Raw genomic sequence first — 16,415 nt, 5'->3', positions numbered from 1 at the left:
CGTATATAACTTCTAAATTTAAGAGTATTTTCAACTGAATCGGTGGCTCGAGTACTGTGTCTTGAGTTTGTATTCCGAAGGATATCAGTCTGATACCGTACTGCCCGAAAGCACTTTTTTTAAATTCAATTCTAATTCAAAGCAACTCAATTTCAGTACTACATTTTCGTGGTGAATTTTTAATTTGAGTAGCCTCCAGCCTAATTTTTTAAGTCTTTTCAAATACCGTATCATATGAGTAATAAAGTTAAAGTTGTTTTAATTTGCAGGAATGTAAGAATTTGTCTGGATAAGTTTTTATTTGTCATAAACGTGTGTGACAACATTTGCCGAACGAACTTGCATGTGATCTTTGTTTCAAACCACAAATTTTTTCTGTTTAACAAGTTAGTTTGGTGACTGTAAAAAGTAACAACACCTGTTTAAAAAAAATAGCTTCAGCAATGCTCAGTTGCTTGTTATATTTCTGACCATCACAACAAAAAACAATAACCTATATGCCATTAAGAACAGGGAAGCAGCTGACTTGATGACTAATATAGTCTTTCACTGCTTGCTGTCTGTTGTGGTATCTAGATTCCCATGGACCATGGTGCTATTTTATTTATGTTGTGTATAATTATACCCTGCTATTCTCTCAACAGACGAAATAAAAGTTTTCTCTCTCTTTCATCAGGAACTTTTGTGTAGTGTGACAGTATCTCAAGACGAATTTATTATCAAACTGGAAGTGAGTGGAAGTATCTTAAAATTGAAAAATTCTCCTAGCTTAACAAGTTCAAGAAGGCTAATTGAGAACGTTGTGTCCTTTGCAAAGCTTGCCTCTGCACTCTTGTACTGGATGCTTTTTAATATTTTCTATAGCCACTTGGTACCAAAGCCGACTAGTTTTCTCTATAACCCTACTTTGGACTAACCCACTTCTTTACGCTCAGTCATGCGAGCTTCGAATTGAAATACATCACCGCTTTCGAAACTCGATATAAAGCCAATTAGCCAAGTCACTCGTCAGTCTTTTTCTTCATTTACTTTTTGTGATGACGACACAGAGTTGCCAAAACAAAATAATGATTTAGCAAACCTGTCATAATATGAAGACCTTAAACCAGTGGTTCCCAACCTGGGGTTCGCGGACCCCTTGGGGGTCCGTGAGAAAGCATTAGGAGGTCCATGATTACCTTGATAAATTTTGAAAAAAAAAACTTTGTTCTATATGGACAGATGGAGCCAGGCGCGGATCTAGGAGTTTTTTTCGGGGGGGGCCAGAAAATTTGAAAATCAATTAAACAGAAAGAAAAAGATAAAACAGATATTAACAATGATACTACGACAGTAGCGTAGCCAGGAATTTTGAAAGGGGGGGTTTTTACGGCCGGCGGGCGAAGCCCGTCGGCGTCTTCGCCAAATGCGACACCCAGCGGCGGGGGTCTGGGGGGCAGCCCCCAGAAAATTTTGAAAAATTGCTTTGAATTTGGTGCATTCTGGGAGCATTTTCAACAAAAATGTGGGTATAAATATTCCTGTAAAATGGTGATAAGATCATGTTTTCTTCGGATTTTTCGGTAATAAACCTAAGTCTCTATGTTTTCTTGTTGCTAATTCCTGGCTGAGATATTTAAATGTTTGGTATTGGCAAAACTCGTTCTTTTAATGCAGTTTCGTTTAAAATTAGGAAAACTTTATTTTAGAGAAACAGAGACTGAAAGCATTATTCTCAATATCGTGATGTCACACGCTTGCCAAAGGGGGAGGGGGTTGTAACCCCCCCCCCCCCCTCCCCTTGGCTACGCCACTATACAACGACATATACGATATGCCATAAAATAAAATATACATTAAAAGAAACAGCCATTTCATCAATTGTGAATGTTTGAAAAATACATTTTGCTTGAATAAAAATTGCTAAGCATGCAAAGTAAACTTGAAATCTGGTTTAAAACCCTGTATGCAGTGTCCATGACCAATTGGATGTTTGTATGTTTGCAAGCATAGACGGCAATTGATTGAAATTATAATGAAGGCTAAAAACTATAAAACAGCCATTCAAGGTTTCAGATTGTTTCAACTGACGTCATTTGGTTCAGCATTGGTTTCAGCTGAGTCAGCTCCAACAAATGTTGCTATTAAAATGCATTTACAGTTGTATAACGGAATAAAGGAGTCTGATCGATGGATGATTTTAACCATAACAATAACAAAAAATTACCCCCCCCCCCCCTCCCAGATAAGTGAAGTCTGCCGTGGGACTAATATCAGTTGTGTAGACGCATATCAAACGATTTGATGCGGATACATAGAATTTCAACAATAATTCCTCGCAACATTTCGGGGGGGGCCCGGGCCCCCTGGGCCCCCCCCATAAATCCGCGCCTGGATGGAGCACCAGCAATGCTCGGCAACAAATCCGGATTTGCTGCTTTAGTAAAAAACGAAGCTCCTCGCGTGGTTGTTGCCCATTGCTTCTTGCACAGGAAGGCCTACGCCTTAGCAGCAAAAACTTTACTAGCAAGTCTCAAAGAAATTCTGACGAATTGCGTGAAAGTCGTTAATTTCATCAAAAGCAGAGCTGTGAACCACTTGACAGAGCTGTAGTTGTACCAGAGTCATCATATATATAGTGACTCTTGTTGTACAGTCGAATTGCGTGAAAGTCGTTAATTTCATCAAAAGCAGAGCTGTAAACCACTTGACAGAGCAGAGCTGTAGCGCTTTAACAGAGCTGTACTTTTAAAGCGCTCTGTCAAGAAGAGTCAGATGACGGAGTACTTTTGTATCATTCTGAGGTACGTTGGTTATCTAGAGAAGTTTTAAAATGACTGCAGCAGCTAAAAAATGAAATATCAACTCTTTTGAAAGCAAAAGGAAGTCCCCTTTCAAAATTTTTCGATAGTAAAAGTTTTCTATAGGGCATGGCCTACTTAGCCGATATTTTTGGTCATATTAACAATTTTAATCGTGGTATTCAAGGATCGGGTGTGACAATAATTGATGCAGCTGAAAAACTGAAAGCGATTTCAGCCAAGTTGCCGGTTTGGAAACGCAGATTGGAAGCAGGGAATTACGCTAACCACGGCGCTAACTTTCCAATGTTGGAAGATCTTATCTTGATGGATGAAACTCAAAAGAGAATGTACTCTTTTGATCTGTATGAGAGAAAACTTTTTCGACGCACACTTGAAACCCTGCAAATCTCATTTCAACGTTATTTTAATTTAGAACACCTGCCGAACGAAGTTGAAACATGGATTCGAAATCCTTTTCTTTTTGACTTGAACAACATTAGCGATGACGATCTCAGTAAAGATGACCTAATTGATTTGAGATCAAAAGAGTTATTACCGCTACGCATTGTGTTTCATTTTAAAACTGTGGAAGAATTTTGGTGCTCACATCTGCTGCAAACCTACCCATTCTTGGCAAAGCAAGCGATTATTGTTTTGTTACCATCATAACCACTTAACCTTTGCGAGGCAGGATTCTCAGCTCTTGTTACAATAAAAACAACATCGAAATCGCCTGGACAGTGGACGTTGAAGATGATATGCGTGTTGCATTGTCAAAAACTTAACCGCAGTTCAGTCGTTTAGTTCAGGAAAGGCAACAACAACTACCGGTATCTCATTAAATTTGCTTACACTGAAAAAGTTTCGGCTTAGCACTTGGGTCACCTTAATATTCAAATACTGCTGACATTTCTTGAACAATCCATTCATTTTCTTATTTGAACAACTGTTTAACCTGATATTTGCCGCAAGTGTCATAGCGGCAATGCAATATAACACCGTAGCCTACAGTAGTTGAGTAGCATAATTATTACCATAGTCAATAGTATGTTAATTGAGTTTCAGGCAAAATTTAGGTAGGGGTCCGCAGAATTAATAATTTGTCTAAAGGGGTCCGTGACAACAAAAAGGTTGGGAACCACTGCCCTAAACTGTCAATACTGACCAGTGGTGCCTAACCTGTCAATACTAGCTCAATGGTTCCGCGCCTGACTGAAGATCAAGCAGCGCTGGTTCGGCTCTCGAAATGTGTATTTGAGCAAGGCATTTCAGGACTGCTCTCCATTTAGCGGTAGCCTATCTAATGGATGGAATAATCTCCTGGCAACAACAAGCGGAATACCGTACTCACTGTCAATCTCGTAGCCTAACCAGCTTGCGTCAGTCAGTGGTTCAAAGCCTTTACTGAAGTATGCGAAACTGCCAGGATTAGCTTAAGCTCTCAAAGCTATCCCAATCCGGGGATAAAAGTCAAATCTATCATTCTTATTTTTAGTAATCTACGGTTGAAGGCGGTCGAATCTTTTATTTTTCTCATTCAGTTGAAGAGAGCCGTGTCGTTTTCGTTGTGATTGAGTTGCTAGTCGTTTGTAGCCTACTTTCTTTATTACTGGTTCTGGCTGTAGCTTGTTGAGCTATATGGGTTAATAAATCTATTGCCGAATATCTATGTTGTTGTTATTTTTTAATTTTTGTAACTTTTTTATTTTTATTTCCTTTTCGATCTTAAATTTTTCTGAAGGTGTTGCAACCGTGCCAAGTTTTTTTCAACTTAATAACTTATTTCGGTCACAAGCACGTTCTAACGTTCGGTTTTTGTCGCTTCTACCTTTTTCTCGACCTTTGCGATGTTGACGTGCAGCCTATTGTTTTTGCTGTTTTTGTTTTTTTTTGTCGTATCCAGGCTTACGCCCGGTGGTTGAAGATTTAGATTAAGTGGACGGGAAGGCAAGAAAGCCAATCTTCGTGTCCACCTTCAGGCATGCCTTTAAGTGTCTTGCCACAGACACAGCCGTGATGGTCAGAAATAAGATCGACTGAACTATTAAGCTATCTTTGCGTTTTCTGAATAAAAGTTGCACTTTCGATGATCGAACACATAGGTGTCGAACCGGATTACATCTTTCCATCACTGTACCCAAAAGTGTCGTCGTCTTGCCGGGCAGTCCTGATATGAGTAGGCTATAGGTAGCTTATTTTACAAGCTACAGCGCACACTACATTCCCAAAGAAGCTTTCTAGCTCAGTCCAAGAACCAGAACTAAGATTCCCACAATCAAGGCTACCTATAACCTAGAAATAGCCTACGGCTTGATTTGTCACATTCTGCCAAATTTTCCAAATTTTGTCTATACTTTTAGTAACTGGAGTCTTCTAAAATTTTGGCTATATTTTAATGTCTTTTTTACTGTCATCCTCACTCCTCCGGTGATAAAATGGATTTTAACATCATCAGACGTTGAAAAACAAAGACAATAATTTGATTTATAAAATTTCAATAAGTCTTTAAGTTTAAACCACTCGTTAACAGTCTGATTAGATGTTTTTTAACTTCCTTTTTCTATTGCCTTCCGATGACAACAAAAAGTGTTTACATGATTATTATGCGTCAGCAAAAAATAAAGCAATTTTAGAAAATTTCAGTCAGCCTGTACCCGCAGCGGCAATCAAAATCTACATGATGTGACAAATCAGACCTCATCTACAGTTAGCCAAATAGCCATGCCACAATCAATTTTTTACTTGTCTCTTGCGTTGTGACGTGACTAATTATTGGATAAAAATGTTTACATGTCTCTCCCAAAATAAGTTTAGTACTGTTTTGACGTAAACGCCTTTCCTTATGTTTTGTTTATATGAATGTGGAACAGAATAAAACCTAGTTTGAATTTCAAAATGAACTAAAACTATGGTGAATAGCTCATAGCATAAAAGCGAAATTTATTTGTTTCAGCACAAAGAGGTCAACGAGTCAAAAAAAATTGCAAACTTGTGTGAAAATTTATTTCTGTTGTCATTCAATTCATGTAACAAAAATTTTTATGATTGAATAAACTGCAATGATTGAATAAACAAGTATGCGAAACTGCCAGGATTAAGCTCTTCAAGAAGCTTTCCCAGTCCGAGGATAAAGATTCAATCAATCAATCAATCTAAATTTACAAGTAAAGATATTTAAAAAAAAATTACTTGAATTTCAGTTATTGAAGACCACGTATTTTGCAAGGTTTGACAAACACACCAGAAAAAGGTAAAATAACTCAAACATCCAATGCATTGCGAGTTATTTACTACAAAAACCGTGAAGAGATATAGGATTAGGTAGTTTCAATTGATTTTATTCCAGAATTGTAATATTTATAAAATCAAATTGGAGACAAAAAGATAATATTTTGCAGTTGCACATGGAAACTCTTTTCTGCAGAAAGTATTGACCAATGGAGCACTACAAAAATTTTACAAGGACAAAGTTAATTCTGACTTCAGGGTTTGGCGTGCTTATCTTGCAGTAATTTAATTGACGAAGATATGAAACATTCTATTTGATAGGAGAAACATAGTTTCATTGATTTTAGTCATTTAAATTTCTCATAAGAGTCTTCATTTTTGGTACTGTGAATACTTGTAGAAGGAAATATTATTACAGTACCGGCAGCATTCAAAGTGGCTCTCTGTGACCATTGTGCATTTGCAGTTTGTGTATTATTTCGTTGTTTTATTTGGATATGGACAACTTTGTCTGACGCAAATAAATAATAAAAAAATAATAATATTACATTATTTATAAATCCACTATAGCCTATAGGCCTATATTACAAATAATGTGGATTTTCTACAATTGGTGTGCGAAAAGTAAAATTTTAAGTGTTCTATGTGACAAAAAGCAACAATGTGTCAAACTTTCAAGACCCAACAAAAATTGAACTTTTATTCAGGAGAAATTGTTTCAGAAGAAAAAATCAGACTAGATCAGAAAAAAGCTCTTTTAGAGACTGTTTTGTAACATGTTTAGTCAGTGGCTATTTGACCGGCTCCGGTCTTACACTATTTGATCGGTCATGACGTATTTCTTTCTTTCACCTTCTCGTTCAAAGCAAAAGACAAGAAGAGAAAAAAATCAAAAAAGTGCCTATTTATAAGTTCAAAATTCAGCAGTTTTATTCAACAGAATCAGCTGCGCTTGGGCTGATGTTCCCAAGAGCATGAGTTCGATACGGATGTAACCTAATTCGTGCCATGAACAATTTGTACCGTCAGTTCGTACTTTGAAAAGATCGAGAGAAAAAATTTAAAAAAGCTGAAGTTGCTGATCTCAGTTTCCACAAACATTTTAAAATTTTTCGCAAACAAACAAAAACTCTCAGGATCATTACCAGAAATTTTAAAATGTTAGCGGAAACTCCGATCAACCCTAACTTCTAACCCTTTTAAAATGTTTGCGGAAACTCCGATCAACCCTAACCCTTCTAAAATGTTTGCGGAAACTCTGATCAACCCTAACCTTTTCAAAATGTTTGCGAAAACTGCGATCAGCGACTTTGGCAAACTCTTACGATCATTACCGGAAATTTTAAAGGAAGTGGCTGCATTTACGACGCGTAAATACAGTCGTTCCATGCCTTTTTTTTAATCTTTACCGTACATCGCTTTTACTGTGCATGCGCGCGCTGTTGCTGGAAAAAAAGTGCGTAGATAGCTTCTAAATTCAACTGTTTTTGCCAAGTGAATCAGAGGCGCGTGCGATCTTTGTCTGGCTCATACTCGCATAGATATGAGTTTGATTCCACCGAAAGGGCATTTTTTTTAACTCAATTCTAACCCGAAGTGACTCAATCGTTAGGCTACGTATTTTTGTGGTCGTTCAGTTTAGTTTTTTTTTAGTTCTGACTATCACAACGAAAAAACAGTATAATAATGACAAACATAACAGAGGTATAGAAAAAGGTAGAAGCAACAAAACGCGGACGTTATTGCGTGTATGATAGCAAAGCAGGACAATCAGTTTAAAATATGGCATGGTCGTAACACCTAAAAATTTTACATTCCATGCCTTTTTAGAAAAAAGTAGAAGCGACAAAATGTGGTGGTTATACCGTGCATGATACCAGGACAATCAGTTTGAAATATGGCACGGTCATAATCGTGGCGTCGTCGTAACACCTTAACAATTTTTCTAAAATTTAAAACAGAGAAAAAAAAGCTAGTGAGTTTTTTTTCTTTAACAATTAAAATGAGTAAAAAAAAATTCTAAACTTATAACACTTTTAGGTGTTACGACCGTGCCATATTTTAAACTGATTGTTCTGCTTTGCTATCATACACGCTATAACGTCCGCGTTTTGTCGCTTCTACTTTTTTTTATCCCTCTGTTATGTTTGTCATATACTGTTTTTTCGTTGTGATGGTCAGAACAAAAAACAAACTAAACTGAACGGCCACAAAAACACGTAGCCTAACGATTGAGACACTTCGGGTTAGAATTGGGTTAAAAAAAAAAATTATCTTTCGGTGGAACTCATATCCTTGTGAATATGAGCCAGACAAAAATCGCACGCGCTATTGATTCACTTGGCAAACACAGTTGAATTTGGAAGTTATATACGCACTTTTTTTCCAGCAACAGCGCGCATGCGCAGTAAAAGCAATGTAAAGATTAAAAAAAAAGGCATGGAACGGCTGTATTTACGGCGTCGTAAATGCAGCCACTTCCAATTTTAAAATGTTTGCGGAAAAACGGAAACTGCAATCAGCGACTTCGGCTTTGTTCTATTCTTTTCTCTTGATCTTTTCAGTTTGTTTGTTTGCGGAAACATCCTAACCCTTTTAAAATGTTTGTGGAAACTCCGATCAACCCTAATCCTTTTAAAATGTTTTCGGAAACTGCGATCAGCGACTTCGGCAATCTCTTAGGATCATGAACAGAGATTTTGAAATGTTTGCATTGCCGAAAATTTTTAAATGTTTGCGGAAAAACGGAAACTGCGATCAGCAATGTTCTGATTTTTCTCTCGATCTTTTCAGTTTGTTTGTGTGCGGATACCGATACTCCGATACCCTAACCCTTTTAAAATGTTTGCGGAAACTGCGATCAGCAACTTCGGCTGTTTTTATTTTTCTCTCGATCTTTTCAAGGTACAAATTGTTCATGGTACGAATTAGGTTGCACTTGTTCAATACTACCCAGAAGCTTTTTTTTTAACTAAATTTTGACCCGATGTGACTCAATCGTTAAGCTGCTGCATTTTTGTGGTTAATTTTTAATTTGAGTGGCCTACAACTTAATTTTTTATGTCTTTTCAAATATGAGTAATTAAGTTAGAGTTTTTTTAATTTGCTCGAATTTGAGAATTTCTCTGGGTACCGGTAGCCTAAGTTTCCGTTCATCATAAGAGGATGTGACCATGTTTGCCGAACAACGCATTTCATTTTTGCTCTCAACAAGTTAGTTTAGTGGCTGTAAAAAGTTACAATACTTTTAAAAAAATAGTTTCATCAATGTCAAGTTTACTTTTAGGCAGTGATTTTTAACAGGCAATTTAGTTTAAAATAAAACGCTCGATACTACCATACTACATTGAAGCGCTTTCCTTTAAACTAAATTGCCTGTTAAAAAAGTACTGCCTAAAAGTGAAACCATTTTTTTTAAAGAAATATTGTAACTTTTTACAACCACCAAACTAATATGTTGAGAGCAAAAATGAAATGCGTCGTTCGGCAAACACGATCACATCCTCTCATGATGAACGGAAAATTACCCAGAGAAATTCCAGCAAATTAAAAAAAACTCTAACTTTATTACTCATATTTGAAAAGACATAAAAAATTGGGCTGTAGGCTACTCAAATAAAAACTTGACCACCAAAATGCAGCAGCCTAACGATTGAGTCACTTCCAGTCAAAATTTAGTTTAAAAAAATAGAACGCTTCCGGGTAGTACCGGACTCATTCCCTCTGGAACACCAGCTCGAGAAATATCTTACGCGCCACCGACCCAGTTGAATAAAATAGTCGAATTTAAAACTTATATAGGCACTTTTTTCTTCTCTTCTCGTCTTTCGCTTTGAAAGAGAAAAAGAAAAAAGTGCCCATGTAGTGACGTCATGACCGGTCAAATAACCATTGCCACATTTTTAAGTGGCAAAAATGTTTTTAAGAAAACTTGTTCTTGTTTCATCAGAACAAAAATTTGTTAGCTATTAGCAAAAGACATAGTTGTGTTTTACAACCCAGCATAATAAGGCACTGGATCAAGTTGTAATCAAAGAAATACTGTATGGTAGTTACATCTTGAGGCCGGGGCTTTAAAGCCAGACTGTATTTCTGGGCCCGCTACTATTCGGTGAGTCCGATTTGGTGAGTTCCTAACCTCTAACCCCTAGCCCGAAACCCTAACCCTAAAATGGCAATGATAATTAGGCTACGCCGCTACGGTACCCAATAATTTAAAAAAAATTGAAAAAATCCCCGAATAGGGATCGGACTCACCGAAACGGGCCATTCCGTGTATTTCTCAGTCATTGAGACCAAATTTGTGACTAAAATTCTTATCCGTAAAAATACATTAATCTAACTGTTTTGTCTATGTTTCTAGGAGTTGACTGGTAATCTTTTAGCAGTTTCATTTTTTGTACTAAAAACTATCATGTGTTTTGAATGTACTAAACAAATTTTACATTTAATTACATTAAACTTGAATATTCTTTTTAGATATAAACTTAAAGGGACACACCATGGTTAAGTATACGAGATATCAGTACGGTTACCCAACCATGTGGAGTCACTGGATGTACCCACCTAAAGGAGTGGGTACAATAAAATACATCAAAACTGCTGTATTTGATGGTTTTAATGCTCAAAAACCCAACATCAGGAGCATTTGGCCAATGGGTGTTAGCATGGTATTCTTTCTTTGGGTTGGGTATAAAGTCAGCACTGATTGGGGAAGTAAGTAATAAAGTACTGTATATTCCAAACTTCATTGTGATTGCTCATTGGTTTAATTTTATTTGGAGAAAAATCATTCAGAATTGTTATCTCAGTACTTGTAGACAGAGGTGGACAGTAACAACTAACAAACTTCATTTTTTGGAGTAGTGCTGCTGCTTTTTCCAGGGAAGAGGAGAGGTGCTACCTTTCCTTCAGTTGCACTTCTGACGGTGCAACCTATTTTGTTCCCTGAAAAGATTAAAAAGAAATTAAACAGAGCCGAAGTCGCTGATTGGAGTTGCTGCAAACATTTCAAAATTTCTCTTGATTTTTTCAGGGGACAGTCGGGGACAATTTTCTCGATCTTATTGAGGGTTACTAGGGCTAGAAATGTTTCTATTTCTAACCCTAACCCTTAAGGATTCAACCGATTGGAAATAGAAACATTTCTAACCCAGCAGTTGTTAAAGCAGTTGTTAAATAAATGGCTTCTACGTTTCATTTGATTGTTTTTAAGAAGAAATAATAATAATTGACAGCAGTTTGCTATGCTTCAACTGTGCATGCTTTTTTTTGCAGAAGATTCTAAGTTTAATGTGAGCTTGAAATCAGAAAATGGCAACTGGTTGTACGGTAAGTAGTTTTGTCATTTGCTGAAAAACCATGATTTTGTTTATATTATACGACTTGACACTTATGGCGTATCTTTTTCTAATTTTGGACTACTTAATCAAATGTCACACACAAAAAAGATTTTTTACATTTCCACACATAGTACTCTAAACTCTGTGACATCAATAGTTTTTAAAATTGTTTGTACCGTACTTTAACACGGAATGGCCCGTTTCGGTGAGTCTGATTCGGTGAGTCCGATTTGATGAGTCCAATTCGGTGAGTCCGATCTGTATTCGGAAATTTTTTCAATTTTTTTTTTTGAATTATTGGGTACCGTAGCCTAATTATCATTACCGTTTTAGGATTAGAGGTTTGGAACTCACCGAATCGCCGAATCGGACTCACCGAATAGTAGCAGACCCACTTTTACAAGCAGAGCATTGCATCACATTATTGCAATATTAAAATGTTTGAAAATTTACTGGTTCATACTAATACAATTGCATTAATGAAATCATCCATATAGCCTAAGTTAAACTGCTTGTGTAAAAGCCTTGTTTGAGAATCTGATAAGCTTTAATAATATGAAAGCTTTTTCTTAACATTACCCCCAGCTGTACTCAGTGTACTGTCGTCTTAAGTGACAGTAACTGACAGGAACCCGCCTGGGTAAAATAGTCATCAGAGATAAATTCTCAATATATAAAGTCACCATCGTGGAGTTCACAAGCATGATTGCTAAGCTTTTGCAAGGAGTATACTGACTCATGTTTGATTATGCATAACTGCAAGACTCTTGGTGACCTGCACCAAGACCGAATACTCCAATGGGTGGAAAGCTGCAAATTTAAGAAGGCAACAAAAACCCACACCAGCCTTTGTTCCCTTGATGACTGCTTTCTATACTAAGTGCTTCACTTTTTTTGCTTTACAGGTCCGCCTTGCCCCAAAGCTGTTGAAACAAGAAGGGTTGAAAAGATCATGCACGCTCCACATCTATAAATTATTCTTTGTTTTGCAACGTTAACAGAATCTTCTATGGAAACGATTAAAATGTCATTTGTGTGGGAATACATGAAAACTGGCCATTCGTTACTTGCATATTCAATTTTTTGAAGTGTAATGTACCAGCTATTCGCATATCATGGTTTTTGTTTTGAAACTGATTTTGTGTACTAGGATTTTCTTAGCAGTGAACATTGAAGACTAGACAGTGATCTATAACTTTCGCTGCGTCCTCCAGGGAAGTACGTATTTACGTTGAATCAATATAAAAGGTCGAATTAACTTTTCGACAATTTCTAACTTACTAAAAAATATACCGTCGACTGAACATTTTAGTTTTGTTTATGCAAGTTGTACAGTCTTGACATTTTGCAATGCGTTGGGTAATTTGCGCGATACTATAAATGGCCCAATACTTCATTTGATATAGCTATCAAACAACAAATGTAGAGATGTACCGATACCAATATTTTGGTCGATACCGATATCACTTTTTTAGGCCGATACAAATACTGATACCGATATTTTGGCTGATACTTTGGTGTTACAAAAAGAAGCAATTTTGGTATTTGCAAGGAATTATATCAAATGCTAAGTTTTACCTTATTTGCATAAAACTATTAAAAAAAGCTTTCAATTGGCATGTATTATTAAAGATTCAAGAATCCAATCTCAACCGCATTGTTGAGTCATAATAGTAGGTTTTAGTAATGAAAGGCCACCGTAATTGAGGGCTGGGGTATAAGGGAAGAAACATTACATCATAATTGGGGTTTCTGAAAAATTAATAAAGTGTTTGCGCAAACTCTCCAAATAGGCTATCATAATGGATATTCATATTAAGATGTAAAATGTAAACCAAGTCATTTGTGTGTCGTACAAAAACTATTCGACAAGTAATGTGCACCTAAGGGCGCTTGTCGTTTGGTTGAAAAGTTTTTGCCAGGCCAAGACTACCCAGGTAGCAAAAATGTATAATTTTGCATCGTTTTTACGTTGCGAAACGTTTAAAACAATGTCATGGCAGAATAAGTAGGCTCAAATGAAAGCAATGGGACTACGAATCCTCACTAAACTAATCAAAATGGTCTTGTTGCGCCGAAGATGACAACCTCATTGTGAAGAAAGGAGCGGTCTTCCCGACTATCAGCACAAGGTTGAGCACTCACTAGTACAGCGAGCAGTTGCGATTCGCTAACCACAACGGTGTAGCTTTCACACTAGCCATTTCAAGTCTTGTCGATACAATTCTTGCTACAAAACGGCTGCGGAGAAACATAGTTGATTGGATGGTCTAAATGGCTAGCGTGGAAGCTACACCGTTATGGTTAGCTAATCGCAACAGCTCGCTGTACTAGTGAGTGCTCACTGCTCAGCCTTGTGCTGGTAGCCGGGAAGAACGCTCCTTTCTTCACAATGAGGTTGTCATCTTAGGCGCAACAAGACCATTTATTGATTAGTTTAGTGAGGATTCGTAGTCCCATTGCTTTCATTTTGAGCCTACGTACTCTGCCATGACATTGTTTAAGCTTGGTGAGTTTATTACAACGAAAGGTGGAAATTAAATCACAAACTGATAGAACCAGCTTACTAAAAATAACCAAGTTCCATGGGTTTTTTAAGCGTTTAGCAACGTAAAAACGATGCAAAATTATACATTTTTGCTTTCTGGGTAGTCTTGGCCTGGTTTTATCCTCTGCTGAGAGTAAAAAAGAAACACAAATGATAAATATTGGAGAAATTGAGTCTCCTTCACAGCTTAAGAATCGAACAACGCAACACTGCTGAAACAAAACGTTTTGTTTGAGTGAAAGAATCACTGTAAGGGGACGTTCAAATATTACGTAGCGCCTTCGAGGGGAGGGGGGTTTATGCAAAGCGTTACGTTAGCGTCACATCGGGAGGGTTCAAGCAAAACGTTACGTAACGCTTTCGAGTACGGAATGGTAGTTTTTTGTGCTGAATTTGTAGTGAAAAAGCGCTACATGGGGGAGGGGGGATTGAAAAAAGCGTTACGTTGGCGTTACATGTGGGAGGGGGGGTCAAAAATTCTGAAAAAAAGCGTTACGTAATATTTGAACGTTCCCTAAGCAAACAATGCCAAAAAGTGCGCGCATGAAGTCATGGGAGTGTTGTAAGGTAGCAAAAATTTGAACAGGTTGTTATTTTTCTACATCAATGTGACGTTAGTTGGGCTACTACTTTAAAAAATCTATATCTTTGCTTCTGCAGAAAATCCGCAGCAAACGCCTTTTTTTTACATGTTTCTTATTTCATGTTTTTTACATGAGTATCGGCAAAATTTGGCCGATATCACCGATATATTGGTAGGCTACATCTCTAAACAAATGTTAGGGTTTTGCGTCAATTCTTCACAGTTTTTAACTTTACGGCAACGTGAAGAAAGTTTATAACGCTAAACTGCTTGACTTTGAAAGAAAAGTACAGTATAAAGTTTTAATTAGAAATATTTATTTGAAGAGACTTCAGATGAAAATTACGTTTGGGGAACGTTCAAATATTACGTAACGCTTTTTTCCGAATTTTTGACCCCCCCCCCCTCCCCCATGTAACGCTTTTTCACTACGAATTCAGCACAAAAAACTACCATTCCGTACTCGAAAGCGCTACGTAACGTTTTGCTTGAACCCCCTCCCCCCCGATGTGACGCTAACGTAACGCTTTGCATAAACCCCCCCTCCCCCTCGAAGGCGTTACGTAATATTTGAACGTTCCCTTGCTTTTAAAAACGTTATAGGCCTAACAGAACTTCAGGGAGAACCGCGAGTAAAACCACTAGCAACGTGTAAGATTCAATTAGCACGTGTAAGATTCACTAGCAACAATAAAGATTCAATTCAGGCCTTTTACAATTTAATATACTGTAATGCTGTTCAGGGCCAGATTTAGCTGATGGGGGCGGGGCACTTTTAAATCCGGGGGGCCCTGTGCAAATTTTTTTTCGCGCCCTCACAAGATAACTTGAAAGTCACCCACACCGCTTATGCCTTTACGCCAAGCTCAGTCACCATCTTGTGACTAAAAATTAACCTTGAAAGAAAAAGGAGGCATTGTGCAGAAACTTCAAAGGATGAGAGAAAATAACACAAAATCGCATTTTTCCACGTCGGGGGGCCCGGGGCAACTGCACCCTCTGCCCCCCCCCATAAATCCGGGCCTGATGCTGTTAATTTAATTTATTGAGGTCAATATATAATTACTAATTAGTGTGATGTAGACCTAACGTACCGCGGTATAGTATTTCGTCTGTCTAGTCAACACCGCTGCCAGGCGCGGATTTATGGGGGGAGGGCCGGGCCCCCCCCCCCCGAAATTTTGTAAAAAATTGTATGTTTCCGCATCAAATGGTTTGATATGCTTCTAAACAGCTGATATTAGTCCCTCGGCATCACAATTGATGAAAATGGTTGTTTTAATGTCTAATTTCTAGCATATCGTATATGTTGTAGTATCATTGTTCATATCTGTTTAGCTTTTTCTTTCTTTTTAATTGATTTTCAAATTTTCTGGCCCCCCCCCCCCCCCCCCCCCCCCCGAAAAAAACTCTTAGATTCGCGCCTGACCGCTGCGGCAGTCCTTGGCATTATAATCTAACAGCGCGGCAGTCATTGATACGATATAATCATTTGGTTTACTGCCACTTCAACACCGAAGTTCGAAATTAATCTACATTTTTCTTAAGTGACACCCTAAATAGCAAAAACCGTCTTTTTTATAACTTACTGTATCAACATTTGCAGAAGGTAAATTAATATGAAAGCTGTTGCCTGTCGGTTGGTTTCACTTCGTTTGAATAACTGTATTAGATCAATAAGGAGCAAAATAAAGTCTTGTCAGTGAATGTCACGCTATTAATCGCAGAGGTAGGCTACTGGAACAGCGACTGCATTGTGTAAGTCTCCACATTGTTAGTTTCCTCTGCAGTTAACCACCATTAAACGTGAGGTTTGAAAACCCGTGAACACAGCAAAGGATTTATTTCACGTTTTAATGAGCATAATTTGTGCTCCTCACAATACTTTGACGTTATTTGGAGTTTAAATCATTTTCTTTGACAAAAATATT

General features: G+C 37.5%; 2 protein-coding genes across 2 annotated transcripts in view; both read left to right on the top strand.

Annotated features, from left to right (window-relative positions):
* Window positions 1-9,744: 9,744 nt before the first annotated feature.
* The window catches only part of LOC145774013 (sphingosine-1-phosphate phosphatase 1-like), a 45,791-nt gene continuing 39,120 nt past the window's right edge, over window positions 9,745-16,415 (top strand). Inside the window, exon 1 of the mRNA XM_082585142.1 lies at window positions 9,745-10,286. The gene's annotated coding sequence lies outside the window, so the exon portion shown is untranslated. The remainder of the gene's footprint in view (window positions 10,287-16,415) is intronic.
* LOC145774014 (uncharacterized) lies at window positions 10,281-12,851 on the top strand. The gene is made up of 3 exons (XM_082585144.1): window positions 10,281-10,727; window positions 11,289-11,342; window positions 12,259-12,851. The coding sequence occupies exons 1-3, from the start codon at window positions 10,514-10,516 to the stop codon at window positions 12,324-12,326; spliced, it is 336 nt and encodes a 111-aa protein (XP_082441270.1). The 5' UTR covers window positions 10,281-10,513; the 3' UTR covers window positions 12,327-12,851.

The sequence above is a fragment of the Aplidium turbinatum genome, chromosome 7, assembly GCF_918807975.1.
Source record: "Aplidium turbinatum chromosome 7, kaAplTurb1.1, whole genome shotgun sequence".
In the NCBI taxonomy this organism is placed as follows: domain Eukaryota; kingdom Metazoa; phylum Chordata; class Ascidiacea; order Aplousobranchia; family Polyclinidae; genus Aplidium; species Aplidium turbinatum.
This window is presented reverse-complemented; position numbering and strand designations above follow the sequence as displayed.

What these genes read in the sequence shown, in the direction of transcription:
- LOC145774014 (XM_082585144.1), top strand. Translation starts at nt 10,514, where the DNA reads ATGGTTAAGTATACGAGATATCAGTACGGTTACCCAACCATGTGGAGT. An exon ending in AGTCAGCACTGATTGGGGAA is followed by an intron (nt 10,728 to 11,288) that starts GTAAGTAATAAA and finishes TTTTTTTTGCAG; the next exon opens with AAGATTCTAAGTTTAATGTG. An exon ending in AAATGGCAACTGGTTGTACG is followed by an intron (nt 11,343 to 12,258) that starts GTAAGTAGTTTT and finishes TTTGCTTTACAG; the next exon opens with GTCCGCCTTGCCCCAAAGCT.